This window comes from Thalassophryne amazonica, chromosome 14 (genome assembly GCF_902500255.1).
Source record: "Thalassophryne amazonica chromosome 14, fThaAma1.1, whole genome shotgun sequence".
Classification (NCBI taxonomy): Eukaryota; Metazoa; Chordata; class Actinopteri; order Batrachoidiformes; family Batrachoididae; genus Thalassophryne; species Thalassophryne amazonica.
This window is the reverse complement of record NC_047116.1, coordinates 45,570,659-45,597,552: the sequence shown is the minus strand read 5'-3', so window position 1 is coordinate 45,597,552 and position 26,894 is coordinate 45,570,659. Positions and strand designations below refer to the sequence as shown.

At 39.8% G+C, this 26,894-nt stretch overlaps 1 protein-coding gene across 1 annotated transcript in view; it reads right to left on the bottom strand.

Moving 5' to 3' along the window:
- LOC117525180 (high-affinity choline transporter 1-like) overlaps nt 1–19,993 on the bottom strand; it is a 40,329-nt gene extending 20,336 nt beyond the window's left edge. The window contains exons 1-7 of the mRNA XM_034187029.1: nt 19,822–19,993; nt 18,099–18,351; nt 17,671–17,784; nt 7,966–8,121; nt 7,663–7,811; nt 456–599; nt 57–210 (exon numbers count right to left, since the gene is read on the bottom strand). Of these exons, the coding sequence (XP_034042920.1) occupies nt 57–210; nt 456–599; nt 7,663–7,811; nt 7,966–8,121; nt 17,671–17,784; nt 18,099–18,282 (901 nt within the window). The 5' untranslated portion in view covers nt 18,283–18,351; nt 19,822–19,993. The remainder of the gene's footprint in view (nt 1–56; nt 211–455; nt 600–7,662; nt 7,812–7,965; nt 8,122–17,670; nt 17,785–18,098; nt 18,352–19,821) is intronic.
- Nucleotides 19,994–26,894: the final 6,901 nt, after the last annotated feature.

The following is a 26,894-nucleotide window of genomic DNA, read 5'->3' as shown; positions in this document are numbered from 1 at the left end:
CTCTGTTGGGTATCACAGCTTCAGAGATGTTGCTGTGTCTTTTTGTGTGTGTTTACCAGTTGAGGCCCCTATAGCTCCGATGAGGACCGATGGGACGGCCATGACCAAACAGCCAAAGGCAGCGAGGAAGGAAAGGACCTGTGCGTAGGTAGCTGAAGAGGCAGAAAGAACCCGTTGAAAATAGACCTGCCAGGGAATCCCCCCCAACATCTAGAAACAGAAACACCATAGTAAATACAGAGACCAAACCAAGACATTACTGGAGTACTGCTAACACAGCTCAGAATATTCCTCAAGAACAAATCTGCTGGAATATCTCTCAGTGCAGATTATATCAGACAACATACTGAGCTGAGACCACTTTTTTAATGAGAAATCTCATTATGTGCACAATACACTGACTGTTTCAGTACGATTCATCAAAAAAAAACAAAAAAAAAAACCTTGTGACTCACCAGCAAACAGAAGTTGTCGGCCCAAAGCCATCTGTCCTCAGGCTCGATCTTCCCCAGCCAGGGTGATTGGTAGATTGCCTCTTTGGCAGAAACACCGATGTCTGACACGGCAGGATTCGACAGGGCAAAAGGCACACTGATCCACTGACGGAGGGGAACAGCATAGTACAAATAATACAGTTAGAACAACATTTCCAGTCTGGGTTGTTCACCTAATGTCAGATCCAATTTCTACAAAATGTTTGCTTATATTAATTAGTACAGGGGATCAACAAAACATAGTTATCGGCATAAAGTTAAGGTACATTTAATATTTTTAAACTTACTAAATATCTTGAATTTATTGATTATTTTAGGTTACTAAAGTGCAACCACTTTGCACTTTTAAAAATACATCATTTATATTGGGTGATGTTCTCTAAATTATAAAAAATTGGGTTGTGCAGTGCATCCGGAAAGTATTCACAGCACTTCAGTTTTTCTACATTTTGTTATGTTACAGCTTTATTCCAGAATGGAGTAAATTCATTGTTTCCCTCAAAATTCTACTCACAACACCCCATGATGACAACATGAAAAAAGTTTTTTTTAGAAACAAAATTAGAATGAATTTGTGCTGCCGTCACGAAAATGAGGCGCTTTTCGTCACAATATCACAAACCAATAGATTAATGTATATTTTGTGCTGCTGAATCACGACTTGCTGTGAGACTGGGTTGTCAAGAGCACTCTGAAGCAGGTTTTCATCAAGGATGTCTCTGTACATTGCTTCATTCATATTTCCCTCAATCCTGACTATTCTCCCATTTCCTGCTGTTGAAAAACATCTCCACAGCATGATGCTGCCACCACAATGATTCACTGTAGGGATGGTGCTTGGTTTCCTCCAAACATGACACCTGGCATTCACGGCAAACAGTTCAATAGTTGTCTCAGCAAACCAGAGAATTTTGTTTCTCACGGTCTGAGAGTCCTTCAGGTGCCTTTTTGCAAGCTCCAGGCAAGCTGCCATCAACCTTTTATTAAGGAGTGGCTTCCGTCTGGCCACTCTACCATACAGGCCTGATTGGTGGATTGCTGCAGAGATGGTTGTCCTTTTAGAAGTTTCTCCTCTCTCCTCAGAGGAATGCTGGGGGTCTGACAGAGCAACCATCGGGTTCTTGGTCACCTCTCTGACAAAGGCTTCTACGATCAATTTTTTTTAACTTTTTGCAAATTTATTAAAAATAAAAAACTAAGAAATCACATGTACAACCCCAATTCCAGTGAAGTTAGGATGTTGTGTAAAATGTAAATAAAAACAGAATACAATGCTTTACAAATCCTCTTCAACTACGAGGTCTATTAGAAAAGTATCCGACCTTATTTTTTTCAAAAACCATATGGATTTGAATCACGTGTGATTGCGTCAGACAAGCTTGAACCCTCGCGCGCATGCGTGAGTTTTTCCACACCTGTCGGTTGCGTCATTCGCCTGTGAACAGGCTTTGAGTGAGGAGTGGTCCACCCCCTCGGCGGATTTTCATTGTCAGGAAATGGCGGAATGATTTGGGCTTTTTTTTCCATCAGAATTTTTTCAAAAACTGTTAGAGACTGGCAGCTGGAAACCATTAGAAAAATTGATCTGGCTTTCGGTGAAAATTTATGGGCTTCACAGAGAATAAGGACTGTTACTACAGCTTTAAGGAAGCTCGGCGCGCCACGCTCTGTGCCGCCATCGAGAGCCACAAACCACCGGATCATTTCTAAACGGATGGCTCTGTGGAGCCGGGACCGTCGTGTACACTTTCTCTGGTTATCACAAGAGCTGGACATCAACCATTTTCAAAACCACCTCCGTTTTGGTCTCACAGGACGGCTTTGAGATGGTGTTCAGACAGCTGTCGGTGGTTTTTCCATCGAGTGATTATCCGAGAAATTGTGGATGTGCCTGGACATGCCAGAACATGTCCCGTGTGGCTTCATCACGGCGTTGCTTTGCGCCATGTGGCACCGCCGCGACGCGCGGAATTCCTCCGCACGTCTGTCTCAATGTGCCGAAAAAGTGCTGATGTCTACGTCTTTTAACAATTCCTGTGCTAGTCAGACGACGTCCCGGATAAAACACAGCGTCCAGTTTGGAAATGAATGGCACATTGAACTGTTACAGGAGTTTTTGTCATGGAAAGAGGAGCGGAGGCTTCATGGCGCACAGCAACGCCGTGATGAAGCCTCACGGGACATGTTCTGGCATGTCCAGGCACATCCACAATTTCTCGGATAATCACTCGATGGAAAAACCACCGACAGCTGTCTGAACGCCATCTCAAAGCCGTCCTGTGAGACCAAAACGGAGGTGGTTTTGTCTCGCTCCAGTAGCGAATCCATCGTGACGCGTGAAGCCTCCGCTCGGCTTTCCATGACAAAATCTCTTGTTAAAAGTGAAATCTGCCGGAAAATGGTTGATGTCCAGCTCTTGTGATAACCAGAGAAATGGCACACGACGGTCCCGGCTCCACAGAGCCATCCATTTAGAAATGATCCGGTGGTTTGTGGCTCTCGATGGTGGCACGGAGCGCGGCGCGCCGAGCGTCCTTAAAGCCGTCCTTAAAGCCGTCCTTAAAGCTGTAGTAACAGTCCTTATTCTCTGTGAAGCCCGTAAAATTTTCACCGAAAGCCAGATAAATTTTTCAAACTGTTGCTAAAGTGTAAGTACACGGACCCACAACAGGGGGCGCAAATGAACGGACAATGGAATAGGTCAAATAACAACACTTTACTGTTGCGAACGTGCACAACAAACACAACAGATCACACAATAGATCGAAGGTCAAATTACAAGGTGTCGTGTGGGCAGGCTCGAGGATAGGAGACGCCTGTCCAAAGCAGAACCGGAACCACACGATTTCCTCCGCCACCAGACCCCGGGAATACTGGAGCCGCCAAGTCCCGAACTCCCAGGTGGCCACTGCCTCCGCGTGTCGGACCTGGTACTGCTGGCGAGGAACAAAAACACAGTTAAACGTGGGTGCGTCTGCACCCAGCAATCTGCACGGCAGGGAAGCTACCTCCACCTCTCGTTGGAGAAAAAGTCTGTTATCACTCACAAAATCACAAAAAAAGGCTTTCAATCAAGCTGTCAGGCTGAGGATATTACCTTTCAGGTAGAACGATATCTCGGCAATGAGGTGGAGATGCCGTCTTGCTGATATACCATATGATGATTGATGACAGCTGTCGTCGGTGATAAGCAACAGCTGTCACCCCGGCTGCTCCTGTGAGGCGGAAGCGCCCTCTGGTGCCTGGAGCCCGCACTCCAGGCAGGACGCCCTCTGGTGGTGGTGGGCCAGCAGTACCTCCTCTTCAGCGGCCCACACAACACAAACGATTTCCAGCTGCCAGTCTCTAACAGTTTCTGAAAAAATTCTGATGGAAAAAAAGCCCAAATCATTCCGCCATTTCCTGACAATGAAAATCCGCAGAGGGGGTGGACCACTCCTCACTCAAAGCCTGCTCACAGGCGAATGACGCAACCAACAGGCGTAGAAAAACTCACGCATGCGCACGAGGGTTCAAGCTTGCCTGACACAATCACACGTGATTCAAATCCATATGGTTTTTGAAAAAAATAATAAGGTCGGATACTTTTCTAATAGACCTCGTATATTCAATTGAATACATCACAAAGACAAGCTATTTAATGTTCAAACTGATAAACTTTATTGTTTTTGTGCAAATATTTGCTCATTTTGAAATGGATGCCTGCAACACATTTAAAAAAACTGGGACAGTGGTATGTTCATAAGGCGCCACATTTTCAATGGACGACAGGTCTGGACTGCAGGCAGACCAGTCTAGTACCTGTACACTTCTACTCCAAAGTCACACTGTTGTAACACATGCAGAATGTGGCTTGGCATTGTCTTGCTGAAATAAGCAGGGACTTCCCTGAAAAAAGACATTGCTTGGATGGCAGCATGTGTTACTCCAAAACCTGGATGTACCTTTCAGCATTGATGGTGCCATCACAGACGTGCAAGTTGCCCATGCCATGGGCACTAACACACCCCCATACCATCACAGATGCTCGCTTTAGAAGTTTGCACTGGTAACAATCTGGATGGTCTTTTTCATCTTTTGTCCAGAGGACACAACGTCCTTGATTTCCAAAAACAATTTGAAATGAGGACTCATCAGACCACAGCACACTTTTCCACTTTGTATCTGTCCATTTCAAATGAGCTCTGGCCCAGAGAAGGCGGTGGCATTTCTGGATGTTGTTGATGTATGGCTTTCACTTTGTATGGGAGAGTTTTAACTTGCACTTGTAGATGTATTGATGAACTGTGTTAACTGACAATGGTTTTCTGAACTGTTCCCAAGCCCAAGCTCAGGAACAGTTCAGAAATGATGTTGGTTTTTAAAGCAGTGCCGCCTGAAGGATTGAAGGTCACAGGCATTCAATATTGGTTTTCGGCCTTGCCGCTTACATGTAGAAAGTGCTCCAGATTCTCTGAATTTTCTGATTATATTATGGACTGTAGATGATGGAATCCCTAAATTCCTTGCAACTGAACATTGAGAAACATTGTTCTTAAACTGTTGAACTATTTTTTCATGCAGTTGTTAACAAAGTGGTGATCCTCACCCCATCTTTGCTTGTGAACAGCTGAGACTTTTTGGGATGCTCCTTTTTTACCTAATCATGAGTGTCCTCAGTTCCCAAACACTTATTAAGTGTTGTTAGAAGGAAAGGTGATGTAACACAGTGGTAAACATACCGCTGTCTCAGCTTTTTTGAAACGTGTTGCAGGTATCCATTTCAAAATGAGCAAATATTTGCACAAAAATAATAAAGTTTATCAATTTGAACATTAAATATCTTGTCTTTGTGGCGTATTCAATTGAATATAGGTTGAAGAGGATTTGCAAATCATTGTATTCTGTTTTTATTTACATTTTACACAATGTCCCATCTTCACTGGAATTGGGGTTGTACATAAATATTCATACCATTTGCTCAGTACTTTGTTGATGCACCTTTGGCAGCAATTACAGTTTCAAATCTTCTTGAACATGATGCCACCTTTGGCGCACCTGTCTTTGGGCAGTTTTGCCCATTCTTCTTTGTAGCACCTCTCAACATCCATCAGGTTGGATGGGAAGCGTTAGTGCACAGTCATTTTCAGATCTCTCCAGAGATGTTCAATCGGATTCAGATCTGGGCTTTGGCTGGGCCACTCAAGGACATTCACAGAGTTGTCCTGAAGCCACTCCTTTGATATCTTGTGTGCTTAGAGTCACTGTCCTACTGAAAGATGAGCCTGATTGGTGGATTGCTGCAAAGATAATAGTCCTTCTGGAAGTTTCTCCTCTCTCCACAGAGAAATGCTGGAGGTCTAACAGAGCAACCATCAGGTTCTTGGTCACCTCCATGATAAAGGCTCTTCTTCCACAATCTCTCAACTTAGACGGGCAGCCAGGTCTAGGAAGAATACTGGTGGATCCATACTTCTTCCATTCAGGGATGATGGAGGCCACTGTGCTCACTGGGACCTTCAAAGCAGCAAAAATGTTTCTGTACTTCTCCCCTGATTTGTGCCTTGAGATAATCCTCGGCGGTCTACAGACAATTCCTTTCACTTCATGCTTGGTTTGTGCTCTGATATACGCTGTCAGCTGTGGGAACATATATGTAGACAGGTGTGTGAGATTGTTCTTTTTTTAATCAATCTACCATGGAGAACATCCTAACATACTGCCTCTTGGCGTGGTTTGCCAGCTGCACGGGGGCAGACAGGAAAGCGCAACCAATCATAGCTCTTAGAAGACTGTCCACTCCTCACTCAAAGTTTCTGTGTAGGCTGTCAGTTGTCCAGGTGGTTTCCATAGTAGAGAAGCTTGAATCTTCGACTGGACTGGGTTGCTTGACGCGAGGACGTTTCGCTTCAAATCGCAGAAGCTTCCTCAGCTACAATTCTTGCCCTGGTAGTCTGACTTCTGTCTTGACTCTTGTTGAGAAGAATAAACAGAAGCCAACAAAAGCTGGAGTTTTTTTAAACCTAACCAGAACCCTCCTACAGAGAGGCCGACTGCTATAGGCTAGTGACTAAACAATAGCTCTAATTAGCACCTATTGTGCTCTAGTTAGCACCCTCCTAATGACAGGGCAGCTGTCCCTCCTAATGATGGGACGGAAGCCTCTCCTGATGGCTCCCTTGACGACTCTCCTGATGACGTGAATGACTCATTACCATGAACAAAAGACTGAAACTGCTTTGACCTGAGTACCCCATTGTAAACAGGGGACAAAGCGTGTCTCAGACCCCCTCCCCGGTTAAGGCTGGGTTTCAACTGTTTCACATAGAATGCTTCCTTAACACCTCTCTCAAACCATTTCTTCTCTCTGGCTACGATTTTAACTTCCTTGTCCTCAAACGTGTGGTGAGTGTGGTTACTAACCAAGCTAACTGGCCTGGCTAACTGGCTAACTGTGGTTACTAACTGGCCACCTGGTGGCTGGTGGCCAGAGTATCCTTTAGCCATTGGCGGAATGAGGCCTATTGACTACTATTTCACAGCGACTCCTACTGGCCTCCATCACAGTAGCGTGGTTAGGTCAGCAACACATATTTCCAAATACAGTACTAGAACACAAAAGGTATGTTTTAGGTGATATTTCTTAATTTATCTACCAAACTGGTCAAACCAACACTAAGCAATTAAATGCCATGGAATTTACTGGCAGAGCATGCTTGGTGCACGACTGTACCTTTTTTTTTTTTCAATTTTTTTACAGACTCAGGTTGTTCTTAGTGTCAGTTTAGGTTTCTTAAATCTTCTACCCTGTCAAGTTAAGAGTTTTTACTGTGCACAAATTGAAGTGCACAAAGTCCAAACTCTCTACTTCAACTGCTACAAAACTTATATTGGAGTCTAAAGAATACACTTCAAAACCCACATCTAAAATATTATGAATATTGCAAGTCTATCAAACCATCAACTTTGTACTGTGTATAAAAAAATGAATTCTGGCATCCCTATTTTTTGCACAATGCAATAACACCACTTTCAAATAAGTAACCCGTAAAACTGATTGCGAATATCATTTTCAGTAATACATATGATAATTAAATAATGAAATACACTGTCGAGGTTCATGTTTTGTTGCACCAAGTCAAATTCAATATCTTGTCTCATGCCGAGTCAACCTCACAGTGGAACTCACCAAGCCCACAAAGATACAGAAGAGTTGAACCACATCTGTATAAGCCACAGAGTAGAGACCTCCAACGAGGGTGTAGAAGATCGCTATGAGGGCTGAGATCACCACTGAGATGTTGATATTTATGTCCACGATCACGCTCAGAGTGGCACCTGAACAGCAGTTCAGCAGATAGATATGTCAATCAAAGTGTCACTGAAGACTACACCGGCATAAAAGACCTGTCAGGGTTCTCATAGGAGCCGATGAGACATTAGATGTATAATTAAAAAATGGAATTAGTGATCCAATCGAGGGATCACCTACCCAGCGCAGACAAAATGGCTGCAGACCAGAAAATTTCCCCCATGAGTGCTGGGATGAAGAGCAGGCCTCCCATCCTCTTCCCATACAGCTGCTGAAAGGGATCCAGCATGGTGACGTAACCACGTGAACGCATAGGCTTGGCAAAGAAAAGGCCACCTGAATGATGCAAAACCCACAAAGCAGACAAATTCAGACTTAACATATTTGCCAATGTATGTCTTTGCACCAATGTAGGTAGTTACTGATTATTATTCATGCTTATTATAATTTACAGTGTCAGTAATTTTCAAAGCTTGGCGATATTATTAATGTTTTGCTTATTGTCAACAAATAAAAACAATGCTCTCTTTTAGTTTTCAATCAATAAAATCTAATACAGGGGAAAACAGTTTTATTTTAAAATATGCCAAAGCATTGTGACAATACTAAAATCAGATGTTGTAATATTTTTGAAAATGCCACTTTTATAATCTATGCACTGTGTTGTCTTGGATACCTGATTTGCATGCTTTAAAAAAAAAAAAAAATCTTTTTTCATCAAAAGACAAAACACCAGCACATCATTTACAAAAGTGCAAGCAGAATGAATCAATCAACGTGTTACAACCCAAACATTCGTGAACATTCAGTCCCTATATACGCACCCTCCCCCCTCTGGTCTTTTGTTGTTGCGCCATCACGTGGCTCAGTGGCACCAGCCAACAGCCATGCAGGTAGGCTCAGCCTGACCCGCCCACTCAGCGCTCTCTTCGAGTCAGCTCTCTACCTCAGGAGATTTTGTTTTAAGTTGTGTTGAGTGATATTTTTTTTTAAACAAAAATGTTGATTGTCATAATAAAGTATTTTGTTGTCACATACAATGTTTGGTGGAATTCTATCCTAGGTCTTTTGAATCCTTTGGATCTATGAAGCTTAAATATGAAAAAGTATCAGCAATACTGGGCCTGTATTTACTTTGTATCGGATCAATACCAAAATTCCCAGTATCGTTCACCTCTAGCACAGAGCAGGTCTGCTGTGAGGCAGAGGTCTTGGAAAATAAAGCCGTTTTGACTTATGGTTTTGATTTATAAATCAAATTATTCTGGATAGAATAACTACATTAATGACAATTCTGTCATTTGTACAAAGTTAAAATATAGCACATATCTTTTAATTTTAAATAATGCACTAATTCTGAAGTTTTGTAACAAACACACACAGATGCCAAAGGGATTATGGGGAAAATGAGCCTCCGCTAACACTGATTGTTGACTCATTCATTCTATGTAAAAACAAACACTTTAATGTGACGTGTGCATTGGTTTACATATAAATGTGCTTTTGTAAAATATGCCATTCTTTCATATGTTAAAAAAAAAGCCATTTGCAAGAGCCAAAAGTCATGTTGTGATTAGACAACCGTCTGATAAAACTGGGGTCAAAATGCATAGAACACACTACCATCTACTGGCACCCAGATGCTCAGACCCTAACCCATAATCCTTTGCAAGCCAGAGAGTTGCTGCGGTTTAAACAGCACAGAGAGACAACTGTAAATAAACATTATACAACCAAAATGTACATTTTTATTTCTTTTCATCAGCTGCAGCAACTCTGGCGTGCAAAAGATTATGGAATGTCTCAATACTAAGAGCAAATACCAGTCAATGGCAGTAGAGACCGTGAAAACTTGCCAAAACAAATATTCCAAATAAATAATCCATCCATGTCTGCTACGTTTAATCTGCAAATAATTTAATAAACACAAACTAAATTTCAGACATTTTATATATATTACCCTGGAACAAAGATGACAAACAGTGTTGTAAAGGACAATAACCAGGACATTATAGAGCAAACAGGAAGCGATTGCAGCTCACAGTGATTCCAACTGAAAATAATGGAGAAGCAACCTGAGCTACGTCTGGCATTTTTACAAAAAACAAACACAATAACAACATCTATAAATCCAGAGAATATATTCACCAGAGTTTTAGGCACAATATACAAAGGGTTTAATGCTGTTGTCCATGTGGAGCCTGATCAGAGAGCAAATGCATTTCTCCTGTCGTGAACTTTTACCCAGAATGCACTGCGCACACACCATGTCCACACTAAAACCTTTAAAATTAGTGCAATACTTTAAAACTAAAGCATATAGCTGATATTTTCACTTTATGGAACTTCAGATGTGATATTAAATTAAATAACTTGTGCAAAATTAGTTTGGTTAAAATTTTAACCACAAGTTAAAACTGTATGCCTCTGGATGACTTGGGAGATATTGCCAGCTAGTTAGTTGGATGTCAGGAGAATGATTTTTATTGGCTTTTTTGGGGGGGTTGTTTTTGTGAGCAAGTCTCCTTTGATTGCAGAGAGCACAGTGGTTTCTTCTGAAACCGCTGTAGAGGATAGAACTGTACATCTACTATAAAACAGAGAGGCTCTAAATTTTTCATATCAGACTTTAAAAATGTTTATTGAATGTTAAAGCTTTATTCACTAAGTTTGCAATAATGTTAGCGGTCTAAAAATTATTGGACCAAAATTTATCAGATGATGGTTTACAACGTTTTCTGAAAAGCTAATCCGATAATGAAAACATTAGCTTTGATAATTAGCGGATTAGCGGAACTGTGCCCACCACTGCAAAGATCCAAGATAATCAAATACAAAGTTGCTGGACTTTTAGAAACCCTTCAGCCCTCTGTCTGTGTCTAAATGAGTAAAAAAAAGTAAGTAAAAAAAAAATCTTGAGATCTTTCAACCATAAAGAAATGGATGGGGGGTGTGGAATTTTCCAGGATAATAATATTCTGCACCATGCTAGTGATAAGGTAAAGGCAATTACATCTGCCTGTGAGTTAGTCAAGAACACAGTGGGGACTCCAGCAATGCCAAAAATAGTGATCAGCTGACAAGGCTCCAGTCTGAATCCAACAGCGTGAGAGATGACATCAAAATATGAAAAAGAAAATGTGACTCAAGTCACAGAGAGAGGAATTACATCTATCACACAGATCAGAAACATTGGAATAAATTTTGGATAATTTGGACTTTAATGAATGCAGCCTGTGTACTACTTTAAAGTGAATAAAGGAAAGTCTTGCACAACATGATGATGTACAAATTCTGTCTACAGCCCAGTGGTGGGCATAGCTAGCCAAAACGTTAGCTTTGATAACAGATAATCAGCTAACTAAAAAGTTATCTTTTATAAAGCTAAACTGATAAACCACCCAAAAATTCATCAGAAGCTACAGCTAACCAATAACTTCCAGTATTGTGTAGCGAGAACGAGAAGCCTGCATCCACCATTCAACCTCCTAAGTTTGCACAGGATGGCCAACTGTCATCAACCCCCACCACTAACAGGATTTAAGAATCTCTAAAGTGCATTCCTCATGGAGCTGTGAATCCCCTTATCAGCCCGAAACCAGATGTCGCCAACTCCTTTCTCATCTAAAAAAACACAGACCCCAGAAAGACCTACTTTTCCCCAAAGTCTAAACTCTGTGTCTTTACAACAAGATTCAAGTAAAATCATACCGCAGACGACCTGCCATCAACTTGGGAATCACACTGCAGTTTGTCTGGTTCAAATCGATGCAGAATTGAAAAATATAATATTTTACGATGAAATCCAAAACCCAGTCCCTGAACCAAGAGTGACCCCTGTTGGACAAATTGGGGAAGGGTATGTAACTAACTGGTACAGTATTAAAAAGTTTAACCACCTTTAAAAAGTGTACTTTGCTGTTGTAAGAAGAAAAAAAGAGGAAAAGGAAACAAACGTGATTGTTTAACCTCACACATGAAATTGATATATCTGGTATTTTGTACTCTGATCATAGATTGTAGAAAGTTTATCTAATGTGCTTTTTCATATATTATCGTGTGTGTTATATTTCTTTGGACCTTGTTTACTAGAGTTTTGCAATACAGGACTTGCTTGGTTTGTAAGTGGGAATTTAAGAATAACAGATGCTGATTTATTATAAACTAGACAAAGGAACGAAGAAGAAAACTACAGTACCCAGAATTCTTGGGGGTGGAGCGTTTAACCCTTTAAAACCAGGCGCCCCCGGGGAATTGCACTCTTCCACACTTCCTCTTCTCTCTTCCTCCGGCTCTCTCTTCCTGGGTCTCGAGACGCTGCCTAGCCGTCCGATTTTTCTTATGACCCTTTGTCTGCAACCACATGCTGTGTAAACTTATTTCTTGTTTGTGCGTGCCAACAAGAAATTACTTTTTCCTTTTTTTCTACAAATAAATTTTCATCTTTTTTAAAGTTAAATGTGCAGGCACGATTTTTCAAATTAAAACCTTTTTCTTCTTAAACTCCAAATTACTCTCATGAACATTTTTCTCACAAAGTCATCTATTTTTGTATTGAATTTTTGATTTTTGATGAAAGATGAATTTTTTTGTTTTTTTGTTTTTTTTGTTTTGGCAAACAGAAAAAAATAAAGACACTCAAGCCTTTATTCTGACGATCCCAGACTACAAGCGCTGCAGAAATAAAAACATCCAGGTCAGCTAAGCAACAACAGAGAGTGAACTGCCGTCGCAAGTCACAGCAATTACGACTGAAAACGCCCCTGGTAACCCACGAAACCGGGCGCGGTGACTGGCAGAGTTGCCAAGGTACCGGAGACAGCTGTGTGGATGGACGGTTCCTCGATTGAAAACCAGACGGCTCCCAGCATTGGACCTCACGGAAACCAGCTGCACAGCGCATGATCCAAGTAAGGCCGGGGCATGATGTCAGACATAAACAGAGTGCCTTTATTTAATTCTATTCACTGTCATTAACCATCTCTAACCTTCTCTAAGACTGTAAGACGGAATTCATTCTTAAACTCCCGCAACTAATCCAAATCATCTGAACGTTATACCATAAATGGTCACTGAAATTCATCATCATCAGATTGCTTACTGTGACATGTCCTGTTATTTAACTCCTGCCCGAGTTAAATAAATATCTTGTGTGAAGTTGTCTGTGATTTTATATGTTTTACAGAGGGGGTCGGACTTGACATGTAGAACTTCCGACTGTAAGATTAGAGACTGATTTTAATATTTCCTATTGACTGACCCTAAAATCATAGATATTATAACCTTGTTATAACATCATTCAGTCATAGGTGGTGCCCCCAGGATTCGAGGTAAAATTAGCCACAAGTGCTAATTTCAAATATCCTAAAACACATATATTCTTCCTGCCACAATTGTCTCCAGTATACTTACAACTACTAACAAGCTGATTTTGAGTTTTAACACCACAATCGCTTCTGGTAACATGAAAGGCAACTACAAACCCAAACAATGAGTCAGCGCTTCTCTCTTTGTGCACCCTGCCCACTGCTAGAAGCTATGTAGTAAGCAGTCGCTTCCAGCAGTGAAGCAGCTGAGAGAAGCAGCAAAGGTCAACTCTCTATTCAATAGCAGTGTTGCAGTGATCTTGGAAAATAAAGCAGTGCTGACTTATGGTTTTGATTTATAAATAAAAATAATACTGATAGAATAACTCCATTAATGTCAATTCTGTCATTTTACTAAGTTAAAATATAACATATATCTTTTAATTTGAAATAAAGCAATAATTCTGAAGTTTTGCAAAAAAACACAGACAGATGCCAAAGGGATTATGGGTAAAATGTGCCTCCGCTAACACTGATTGGTTGACTCATTCTATGTAAAAACCAACACATTAATGTGAGGTGTGTGTGTTGGTGTTTACATATAAATGTGCTTTTGTAAAATATGCCTTTGTTAATTTGTAAAAAAAAAAAAAAGCCATTGACAAAAAGCCAAAAATTCAAGTTGTTATTTTGACAACTGTCTGATATAACTGAGGTCAAAATAAATAGAACACTGCCATCTACTGGTGTCCAGATGCTTATACTGCCATGAACACTACTGGCCAGTAGATGGCAGTAGAGACTGTGAAAACTTCACTCACTCATCTTCAACTGCTTAGTCCAATTAAGGGTCACAGGGCGCTGGAGCTTATCCCAGCAGTCATAGAGCGTGAGGCAGAATACACCCAGGACAGGATGCCAGTCTGTCACAGGACCACAAACAGACAAACAAACACATTCACACCCACTCGTATACCTATGGACAATTTAAAGATTCCAGTCCACCTAACCCCCATATCTTTGGATGTGGGAGGAAACTGGAGGAAACCCACAGAGAACATGCAAACTCCACACAGAAAGGCCACAGGCGAGAATTGAACCCATGACCTTCTTGCTGTGAGACAACAGTGCTAACCACTAAGCCACCGTGCTGCCCCCGTGAAAACTTGCCAAAACAAAATTCCAGATAATCTGTGTCTGCTATGTTTAAGATGGATGGAATTTAATGACAATTAAATGCAAACTGAATTTATGAATGAATCTTATATACAGTGAGGAAATTTATTTGAACACTCTGCAAAAGTCTTTTGAAAGTTCGCCCACTTAGAAATTATGGAGGGGTCTTAAATTTTCATCTTAGGTGCATGTCCACTGTGAGAGATATAATCTAAAAAAAAAAAGAAAAATGTACATACATGCATATATACATAAATATATGAACATACGTACACACATACATGCATACACATATACATACACATACATATATATACATAAAGTAAGAATAAAAAAGAAACAAAAATACAATGTGAGAATACTGTGCAGGGGAGAGGTAGAAGCCAAAGTGGCTTATCAAAGACCCTCTCCCAACAAAAACAAAAAATGTCACAATGATAAACAAAAGGAGTATATCAGTTCATGAAGTATAAAATGTGTAAATCAATCAAAACAAGTAATATACTGACATTATAAATACTCATATAGGAGTATTTATAATGATTTGTATGATTTTTTAATAATTTATTTGTATGTCACTGCTGCAAATAAGTATTTCAACACCTGTGAAAATCAATGTTAATATTTGGTACAGTAGCCTTTGCTTGCAATTACACAGGTCAAACATTTCCTGTAGTTTTTCACCAGGTTTCACACACTGCAAGCAGGGATTTTGGTCCACTCCCCCATACAGATCTTCTCCAAATCTTTCAGGTTTGGAGTTTCAGCTTCCTCCAAAGATTTTCTATTGAGTTCAGGTCTGGAGACTGGCCAGGCCACTCCAGGACCTTGAAATGCTTCTCACTGAGCCCCTCCTTAGTTGCCCTGGCTGTGTGTTTGGGGTCGTTGTCATGCTGGAAGACCCAGCCATGACCCATCTTCAATGCTCTTACTGAGGGAAGGAGGTTATTTGCCAAAATCTCTCAATACATGACCCCATCTATCCTCCTTTCAATACGGTGCAGTCGTCCTGTCCCCTTTGCAGAACAGCACCCCCAGAGTATGATGTTTCCACCCCCATGCTTCACGGTTGGGATGGTTTTCTTGGGGTTGTTCTCATCCTCTAAACATGGTAAGTGGAGTTGATTCCAAAAAGCTCTATTCTGGTCTCATCTGACCACATGTCCTTCTCCCATGCCTCCTCTGGATCATCCAGATGGTCACTGGTGAACTTCAAACAGGCCTGGACATGTGCTGGCTTGAGCAGGGGGACATTGCTGCCCTGCAGGATTTTAAACCATGACAGCATCATGTGTTACTAATGTAATCTTTGTGACTGTGGTCCCAGCTCTCTTCAGGTCATTGACCAGGTCCTCCTGTGTAGTTCTGAGCTTTCTCAGAATCATCTTTACCCCACAAAGTGAGATCTTGCATGGAATCCCAGACCGAGGGAGAATGACAGTCATCTTGTGTTTCTTCCACTTTCTAATAAATAATCATAACAGTTCTTGTCTTCTACCAAGCTGCTTGCCTGTTGTCCTGTAGTCCATCCCAGCCTTGTGCAGGTCAACAGTTTTGTCCCTGGTGTCCTTAGACAGCTCTTTGGTCTTGGCTATGGTGGACAGGTTGGAGTGTGATTGATTGAGTGTGTGAACAGGTGTCTTTTATACAGGTAACAAGTTCAAACAGGTGCAATTAATACAGGTAAAGAGTGCAGAATAAGAGGGCTTCTTAAAGAAAAATTAACAGGTCTGTGTGAGCCAGAATTCTTGCTGGTTGGTAGGGGATCAAATACTTATTTGCAGCAGTAACATACAAATAAATTATTAAAAAAATCATACATTGTGATTTCTGGATTTTTTTTAGATTATGTCTCTCACAGTGGACATGCACCTAGATGAAAATTTCAGACCCCTCCATGATTTCTAAATGGGAGAACTTGCAAAATTGCAGGGTGTTCAAATACTTATTTTCCTCACTGTATAAATGAAAATAAATTGAAATTTGTACACACCTATTGCTACGTGTGTATTTTATAAATAACAATATGTGTGTGCAAGGTGTACAAAATAGTACATGTATTTGTCCATGATCCTTAATGTTACAAATGTCTTGTCTTATTAGTCATCCTGCCATATCTGTGTGAGTTGAATAAAAATACATTTATATATACCTATTCTATTAAGCAAGAAAAGCACAGTCACCTGATCTGATGTCTACTGTAAAATGTACAATGGGATGTAGCCCTTTAAATGTTAAAGTTGCTCTTAATTTCGAACATTACATGCATTTATGGTAATTTATGTTGAGATAATGGAAATATGGAATATATTCTACAGCCATTCACAAAGAGTAGATCTATACATCAGCATCAATAGGAGGTTAGATTTCAGATTTAAACCCCACCTGAAATATTCTAGTGATAAAAGAAAGAAACCATTGCTATTCTTTGAAATGCTTAAAATGCTAAAACCACGATAAAGACACTACAAATTTTTTAAACACTTAAAACACAAAATGAAACAAGGGATAGTGGATACAGATGACTGCAGAGCCTTGCCACCAACTTGTAGTGTTTCAGCTTCACTTTGCATCAAGATGTGACATCACTGACATCAAAGGTCTGGTACATTTCTTAGCCTCAGGAGAGCAGAGGTCTTTGCAGAAAACCATGCTTCTTTCCATCAAATGGTTCCTGAGACATAGTGCATTTTAACTGATGGCCTTTGATTTGACCTTGACCTGAGACTGATAACCTTGACATGATCTGTGTTGTGAAAGGACAGCCCAATAAGTGTGTCTGTCAAGTTTGACAATGTCCCTATGGACAGAAAGACAGACAGACAGGTAGACACAAACATGTCTATACACTTGCTTGTTTCCACTTCAGGAAGAGGCTTACAATTGCGTCCAGAAAGGTTAATCAAACCTTAAATGCTGTATAAACAAACCACAAATTAACTCATTCCTTCAGCAAATTAACATATTTTTAGATGCTTGAGGCGCCAAATAAAATAATGAATTTACAAAATAATTCAATATTTATTTAGGCTCAAAACACAAAAAGAGCCAATTTTTTCACAAAAAAACCCCCAAAACATTTGCTTTTAAACATTTCAAACAGTATGATGTGTAAGATCTGGTGGTCAGTGGGGATTCTTTGGTTCAGAAAATGGTTCACTGGTTTGAAATGATCAAAAAATGAAAAGGAAATGAAACAGCTGCCATTGAAAATGGCTTGCTTGAAAAAAAAAAATCAGTTGTTTTGTCCATTTCAAAATATTAGATGAATGAATATAAATAATTGTTTGCATGTTTCTAAAGCTTGTAAACACTAATAGTAACATGAAATGGGCAGCGACCCCCCACCCCCCAATAAAATCTGTCTGCGCACCTGCTGCATTACAAAGACTTTGAGTCTTACCTAGGACAAGGCTGAGGGCGTACCCAAAGGGCGCCTGCGCCCAGGCCAGGCCGAAGTCCGGCAGGTAGACATATTCTGCTGTCCCGTTGATGTAGCCTCCACCAACCCATGTGGCTAAAAAACAAATAAATGCGGATAAATACATTAAAATGACAACAGCTGGAAATCACCTGAGCCGTTTAGACTCTTCTACAGCTATTATATTCCAGGAAAATTATTGCTGAAAAAGCCCTTGCTACAATTTGTGTCCACAAAAATGTTTCTGACACAAGTAAACTTTCACAGATGGACGCGTCTCTGCGTAAAACAACGGTGGCAGCATTTTCAGCTCCAACTTTACCTGACGTTCAGTGGTGACGTCTCTACCTAAATGACCACAGTGTAACAACCTTCACACAAAACCACGTGAGCGTGAATAACCGACTCACCGGTCATTGTGAATCCGCCCACAAACAGTCCGATGTCCCTTCCTCCGACCATGATGCTCTCGCTCCGGTCAGTGCCGTCGGAAACCCCTGAGTTCTTGTTTTTCCACGCGGCCCATATCCCCACGAACAGAATCAGAACATAGAAGATCACGATAGCCACGAGACCCTCCGCGTGAATGGCCATCTTCCTTTCGTGTCCCCTTTTATCTCCAAGAAGTGCCGCGCGCAAAGGACCGGACTGTCATGGAGAGAACTGTGAAAGAAAGAAAGCAAGAAATTACATTTGCGTCACATTATTGGTGCTTCTATGCGCATCAGACATTTAACAATCCAATTAAAAAAAAAACAAGTAATACTTTTAAAATGCTACAACCATGGGCATCATGATCTTTTGCAATTATCAACATTAAATTAGGCCCTGTTTTAAACGTGAGAGCGAGTTGCTGCTTTTTTAAAATTTTAACAAAAGACTGTAAAAGACTTATAACAAAAGTAGTCAGAGAATCTAAAATTATTCCATCAGTTCAATTCAGTTCCGTCTAACTGATCATGACAATTATTGTTGCTCATTTTGATTGTCATTTTGCTCTCAGTATACTCTGTGGCTTACTGCAAATAACTGCTCTTAAATAAAAATAAACTTAAAGCGTGAAAGTAGAAGCCAAACTTGCACAATATATATATATATATATATATATATATATATATATATATATATATATATATATATATATATATATATATATATATATATATATATATATATAGTGTGTGTGTGTGTGTGTGTGTGTGTGTGTGTGTGTGTGTGTGTGTGTGTGTGTGTGTGTGCGTGTGTTAACTGGACAATGTAATTGATATCTGGCATAGATATGTTTTAAACGGATGAGGGCATAACATCCCTCAGGTCAGCATGCAAATTAACAACACAACAAACGGCTCATATCCTGATTGCATTTTTGCTTAAATAAAATTGAGCTGAACAAACGGTGCTTTCTTGAGTTTCCAAAGGCCATCCCAAACGCTTTCCCTATACAACAACAAATACAGAAATCCCAATAAATAAATACATACATTAAATAAATAAATCTCATAAGCGTATTTACTTGGTGTATTCATGTTACGCACGGAACATTCAAGATTCCACCACCACCATCACCGTCATCATCATCATCATCATCATCATCATCATCACCGTCATCATTCTCGTCATCATCATCGACAACAACAACAATCCAATAACATTAAGAGCAAACACATTGTCGGAATGCATCACTTGTTGATTGATGATTTTTCTTTTCAACTTTACCTGAAGATGCATTACGCGCGTCGCGCTGTTTCTTTCCAGTTACAGACATCGTTAAGCGCAGTTTTCGCTGGACAATCGGCGCAATTTATTGTGAAAGAAACAGTTTACAGTCGACAGTATATTTTCGATCAACAATTCTCAGCCAGGCGTTCCATGCTTGTGGCGCACCCGTGCGTAAAAGTTATTTCCAAGTGTTACCGAGAAATTAAAGAACCATTAACCAAAACAGAAAAAAAAGAGATGAAATGTCACTTGATTGTGTGCCGCCTCTGTGGAATCAAAAAGCTGCACTTTTATCTGTTCCTTACGCTGACACTGAAGCTCCAGGATGCCAATTTTACATTATTGATCTCTCCGTAAATCAAATCTGTCCCTTTAGTCAAATGCAACAGCTGATGTATCAGTTTGGGATCTTACCTTTATTTTGAGCGAAACAAGTCCAACTCTATAAGATCCTTCTGTGGTAAATTGAAAAAAAAAAAAAAAAACTGTCAAGAGTGATTAATGTTGGTTAAAACCTCAAGTCAAAGCAGTGCAATCGTCTTGGACAAGCAAATGTAGTTTTGAAGTCACCGCTGTTCTGCTCAGAGAGAGAGAGAGAGAGAGAGGCGGATGAATGGGAGCGGTGGGTTTATTGGGTGCTGTCAGGGCGCGTTGATTCTGGATGAATGTCTTCCAGAGCAGGACGAAAATAGCACCTCGTCAGTGGTGTGACGCACCACCTCTTCTGGAAAGCTTTCCAATATCGTAATATCATATCGTTAATAAATGAAACCTTTGCCAAGATTTCCTTCAGCTCTGATTTACGATACTGCGTAAGCAGCACTGCCCTGCGCTTTAAAATACTGCGCTTACAAATTCTAACAGGGCGGTAATGTACATGACAGCATTGTGCAGGAGTGCACTTTCATTTTCCCCACACACTTTGAACAGCCAATGCTCCACAAGGTTTTCGCATCTTATTAAACTGTTGTAACTTTTCGTATTTTCCCTATTTGTCTAGTTGTTTTACAGACCTTTAGCATTTGCGTTAAGAGGAACAACAAATCCTATATCTTCTGTTATTTTAGCCAGTATACATTTTGATTTTAAAACCAAACAATTATTGAAAGTTTTGCAATTATACATGAGACACGGCAGGACCTTGCACATTTCAGTACCATGGAAAGCACCTACACTTCTCTAAAAAAAAAAAGTAGTTGTCCAAGGTGCTGAAAAACTGATCCAACTATTGTTTGGCAGTTCCCACAGAATTTCTAACCGGAATTAAATTAAACAAGAGCAATCATAGATTTCTGCCGTCTGCCAATCCAGGTCCAGATCTCCTCCAAAATTCAGTGGAGTCTTCCATGCCCTATTATCTATCTGTGGTGCAAATTTGGTGAGAATCTGTGAAGTAGTTTTGAAGTAATCCTTCAAAGCCTATATAAAGGGAAATCTTGATCCAGAATCTGGATCCAGATCACCTCCAAAATTTAGTGGAGTCTTCCATGCCCTAATATCTATCTGTTGTGCAAATTTAGTCAAAATCTGTGCAGTAGTTTTGACGTAATCCTTCAAAGAATATATAAAGTGAAATCTTGATCCAGAATTCGGATTCAGATCCAGATGACCTACAAAATTTAATGGAGTCTTGCATGGCCTAATATGTATCCATGATGAAAATTTGGTGAGAATCCGTGAAGTAGTTTTCACATAATCCTTCACAGCCTATCGAAAGAGAAATTTGATCCAGAATCCGGATCCAGATCCGGATCACCTCCAAAATTGAATGTGTCCTTCCATGCCCTAAAATCTATATATGATGAAAATGTAGGCAAAATCTGTGCAGTAGTTTTGATGTAATCCTGTTTACAGACAGACAAATGAATAAACGCTGGTGATTTTATTACATTGTTGGCAAGCGTAATTATAATCACTTTAGAGTGAATGTACGGTGGTCAAGAAAGGCCACAGCACTTTCAAATTATGGCAACGCATACAGAGAAAAAACTTACAAACATGAAGGGTAACACAATTGTGACCGGCGATGGCATAATGCAATCTGCAACCTCACCACTAGATGACACTAAATCCTACACACCATAGCTTTAATGATCTGCTTTCTTGCATGAAAATCTTTCTCTCTGCAATTCTGCCATCAAGCTGTTACTGGTGGTGCAACAGACAAAAGGCATCATACACTGTAAGTGATATTTTAGCATTTTGTTATTTTATTTGTGATGCATTGGTCATTCCATCAGTAAAAGTCACCCATACCTCTTTTTGTGTTAAAAGTACTTCCATTGTATTGTGGTTATTTAGCTCCTGAAGCACGTTTGTATTTTTGTGTGAATGGCCAGCACACATGTTATCAAATTAAACTGTGCTACATGTACTGTAGGATATATTTGCTTTATTTCTCTGTTTTGCAAGCTTTTTCACAGTTTTCAAGATGGTTTTTTGATGCAACTGTCTGTTGTTGAATTGATGCAGGTGGCTTTTGCCTACTTCCTTCATTTGCTAGTGATGTCTTGAAATGCTGAGCCTCTCACGGCCACCGTACAATTCCTATAAAAAATCTCCCATTCTGTGAAACTCAGTGCCGAGCATCCATACTTGGCTTTTACTTTGGTGTGATGGCAGTTATTGCTCACAGTTATGTCCCTGCAATAATGGAACTGCAATTATTAGGACACATCAACAGACGTTTATGAATGTTAATCCTCTTCAGCCCAGGCAAAATTATAATCCTTTTTTACACATTTTGCAAACTTCATATCTTGACAGTAGCAAGGGTCCCATCTTGACTTAAATGGGAATTGGTCGGTCATTCATGCAGATACAGTTTGTCCACAGTACGTTCTGTGATGAATGATATGTGCACAACTTAATCATTGGTCTTATCAGACGGTTTCACTGTGCAGCAAAGTACAGAAGAGTTGGGAGGGAGAGAATTAATATTTCCAAGAGTTTCACACACTTAAAGATAAATCATTTATCCTTCTATTTGGTTTATTGAATTCCAAATGATGAACACCCCCCCCCCCCCATTACCTTTTTGCCTGCAGTATTATTCAGTTTATTGATGGGTTTACTTGCGCAACTTACAGAAATAAGTCAAATTAGTTGTTTGTGATCCCCTAATTTAGTGCCAGTGTGCCTGACAGGCTGACAGAGAATGGGTAGCCATAATACGTAGAAAGGTTTTCCACTAAAGGAGAAACAGTCTTATGCAGGTTTGGACAGACAGTCTAGACTGAAGATTGACTCTGTGGCTTTATAAATAATATATTATCCAGCATAAACAGAGCTTTCAGTGCAACAATAATTTTCATGTCACGTACATAAGTCAAAGTGCGTGCAAAAGACAAACAAAAAAGGTACAGAAATGTGTAACATGCATGCAACTGCGCAATGAATGTGGAAATTGAATTTAGGTGACCCTTTTGAAAGACTTTTGTCGCCATCTAGTGGTCATGCCGCGCTTTGCTCAAATGTCCACATGTTCCACAGAGAAAGCAAGTTAGAGGTACAATTTTACTTTTCATTTTACCACATTTTACCACATTAAAAAAAAACATAAAATATTACCAGATTTATTTTAACACACTCATGCATTTCCAGCGACGTTTAGTTAGAGGGAATATTTTCAAGAAAATGGGCTAAGTAAGTGAAACGACTGGTTCATCCATACAGATGCTGCAGGAATATATCGCCACCTTCTGGTCTTTCTTCCACACAGCACCACTTATACCCTCTAGTGTCATTGTCTTCTTTTACGCAAAAAAGTGCAACCGTATTCTATTTGGTCATTAAAGTTTGATGGGGTCTCTGCATTTTGATATGTGCTTACTTATGCATCTATTACATTTGAGATTTTGTCAGATTATGCCCATATCAAGTACAGGCTGCTGCATTAACAGCAGGTATATTCAATTTGGGGCACTATATTTTGTCCCACCATGACAGCTGGCAATCCCTCTGCAGATTTAAAAGGAGTGTTTTTATTGTGAAATTTTATTTTCGATTTAGAATGTTAATTTCCCTTGAAATAAAATACATATACTGTAATGTAATTGTATACATGCATTTCATATAATATCCGCATTTATTTTTGGGTCTTGACCCTCCATCCAGATTAATTTACAGTTCTTTAAAGGAAAGAATTTGGGGAGCTTTGTTCCACAGTTTTCTAAATTTTGCCTTTAAAGAGGTTCTATTATACACATTTTCAGCAAGTTAACAAAGCCCATGATCAAGCAGGTAGCTCAGTGGATAAGGAGCTGGTCTGCCAATGGCAATATAGATCTTGGTTTGAATCCCGCTCATGTTACCTGTCTGGGTCCTTGGGCAAGACACTTAATCTGGATTGTCTTAGTCCATCCAGTTGTAAATGGGCAGCCTTGGCTGGGGAGTTAACCTGTGTCAGACTGGCATTCTGTCCAGGGGGAGTCATAGACTCTCATCAACTTTAAGGTACAGAATCTGAAGAGCACCAATGGGCCCCAGAGCTTATATAGGACTTACTTAGTATAGCCTGTCACATGTCTTAAAAAAGATAGACACGTACCCTATAAAATACAAGTGAATAGACAGACAAGCCCATCTCTTTGTATCTCTTAACATGATAACTGAAAAACAATAAACACTATCATATTGTACATCTGTAAACTAAAAGGGCATATCATGAGGATTAACCAATTAAAATTTGGTGACTATTGATGCACCAGATCAATCCCAAAAGCAAGTGTGATTTACGTATGTAATATGCAGTAAACCAGGCAGCATGGTGGATTAGCGGTTAGCACTGTTGCCCCAGTGACTGCTGGGAGAGGCTCCAGCATTCCCATGACCTTTAACTGGAATTAATGTGTTGAAAAAAAATGCATGGATACACCATAAATCTGTATGCCATCTGTTGGACATGTCTGACATTGTGGCAGGGAATTATATGAATACATTTAAGTCCTAAACAGGTCCTCCGGCTCATCAGACGGGTACCTATCCCCGGATACCATAGAGGGAAGCAGATGAGAATCTTTTACTCAACCTGGATGGGACACCAGTCCATTGCAGGTTGTCTCACCAGCCAAGCACAGGACCCATTTACAGCTGAATGGACTGGGACTCAGTTTTCTTAATTTCTAAAGGTTGCTGACACTTGTTCCAGCTTGTAAAAATAAATAAATAAATGCTTGAGTAATATTTTTAAAACATTCTCAGATATGACCTATTTATGACTGTTGCTTTAAATGGAAAGGAACTGCTGCTTGCCACGCCCCCTCTCCCATGTGAGGGAGGCTTTTCTCACACATAAACACATTGTATTCCAGCTCAGTGTGCGTGTGCCTCAGTGTCAACAGGCTTTAAGGGATCATATCTCACAGAAATCTAAAATGTTAGGTTGACATACTGTTTATAAAAAAAAACAAAAAAAAACAAAAAACGAAGGAGAGATCCGTACAGCCAGTTAGCTCCCAAACAAACCTTTAATGGCACACTAAAAGTGACGTTTCGGGCCTCGCCCTTCATCAGACATAATGATCATGTCAGGACACACCTGTATATAAACTAACAGTGATTGGCAACATGTGTGAAAATCCAAACACACACACACACACACACACACACACACACACACACACACACACACACACACACACACACACACACACACACACACACACACACACAAAAAAAACTCTTTACACACACAATCACCAAGCAGGGTTCATACTGTAATGATGTTACACTTAGATCCATTAAAATATCTATTACATAGAAAAAAGACAGATTTAAATACAGTTTAAATTCAGATAAATTTCATTCACAAAAAATAAATTTAATTCTTAAAGTGTCTATTACAATTAGAAGGCCCCAAATTCATTGCCAAATGGGCCAGAACCACCGACAGCAGAATTTATACCACTCTTCACCGATTTAAAAATGACGTAATTAAATAATTTAATAATACCAGGGGAGTGTATGTAAAACCAGAGATTTGTAGGATTTTAGGATTTTTTTTTATGAAAACCCACCATATTTTCATATAAAAGACATATAAAAAAGATTTTGCACAGCATTAACACACACACACACACACACACACCACATGGGGGTGTGTTAGTGGTGACACTAACACATTGCTTGGATGGCAGCATGTGTTCCTCCAAAACCTGGATGTACCTTTCAGCATTGATGGTGCCATCATAGATGTGTAAGTTGCCCATGCCATGGGCACTAACACTCCCCCCCCCTTACCATTACAGATGCTGGCTTTTGAACTTTGCGCTGGTAACAATCGTGGATGGTCTTTTTCCTCATTTGTCCACTGGACATGATGTCCATGATTTCCAAAAACAATTTGAAATGTGGACTCATCAGACCACAGCGTGTGTCCATTTCAAATGAGCTCGGACCCAGAGAAGGCGGTGGTGTTTCTGGATGTTGTTGATGCATGGCTTTCACTTTGCATGGTAGAGTTTTAACTTGCACTTGTAGATGTAGCGACGAACTGTGTTAACTGACAATGGTTTTCTGAAGTGTTCCTGAGCCCACGCGGTAAGATCCTTTACACAATGACGTCGGTTTTTAATGCAGTGCCGCCTGAGGGATTAAAGGTCACGGGCATTCAGTGTTGGTTTTTAACCTTGCCGCTTATGTGTAGAAAGTTCTCCAGATTCTCTGAATCTTCTGATTATATTATTGGCTGTAGATGATAGAATCCCTAAATTCCTTGCAATTGAATATTGAGAAACATTGTTCTTAAACTGTTGGACTGTTTTTTCATGCAGTTGTTCACAAAGTGGTGATCCTCGCCCCATCTTTGCTTGTGAACAGCTGAGCCTTTTGGGGATGCTCCTTATATACTCAATCATGACACTCACCTGTTTCCAATTAGGTGTTCTTTGAGCATTCATCAACTTTCCCAATCTTTTGTTGTCCTGTCCCAACTTTTTTGAAACATGTTGCAGGCATCCATTTCAAAATGAGCAAATATTTGCACAAAAACAACAAGGTTTATCAGTTTGAACATTAAACATCTTGTCTTTGTGGTGTAGTCAGTTAAATATTGGTTGAAGAGGATTTGCAAATCATTGTATTCTGTTTTTAATTTACGTTTTACATAACGTCCCAATTTTATTGTATTGTATTTGGTTGTATTTGTAAATTACAATGGCTTTAATTGTAAAATTTACAGTATTTTTAGTAAAGTTATTTACATATTTGTCCAGAATTTTTTTTACAGAATTATTCTGCCAACCCTAGTTGCCATTTGTTTTTTCTTGTCTTTCTTGTCTTGTTTTCATCTTTAACATGCATTATATACTTAACAAAAATATAAATTCAACACTTTTGGTTTTGCTCCCATTTTGTATGAGATGAACTCAAAGATCTAAAACTTTTTCCACATACACAATATCACCAATTCCCTCAAATATTGTTCACAATCCAGTCTAAATCTGTGATAGTGAGCACTTCTCCTTTGCTGAGATAATCCATCCCAC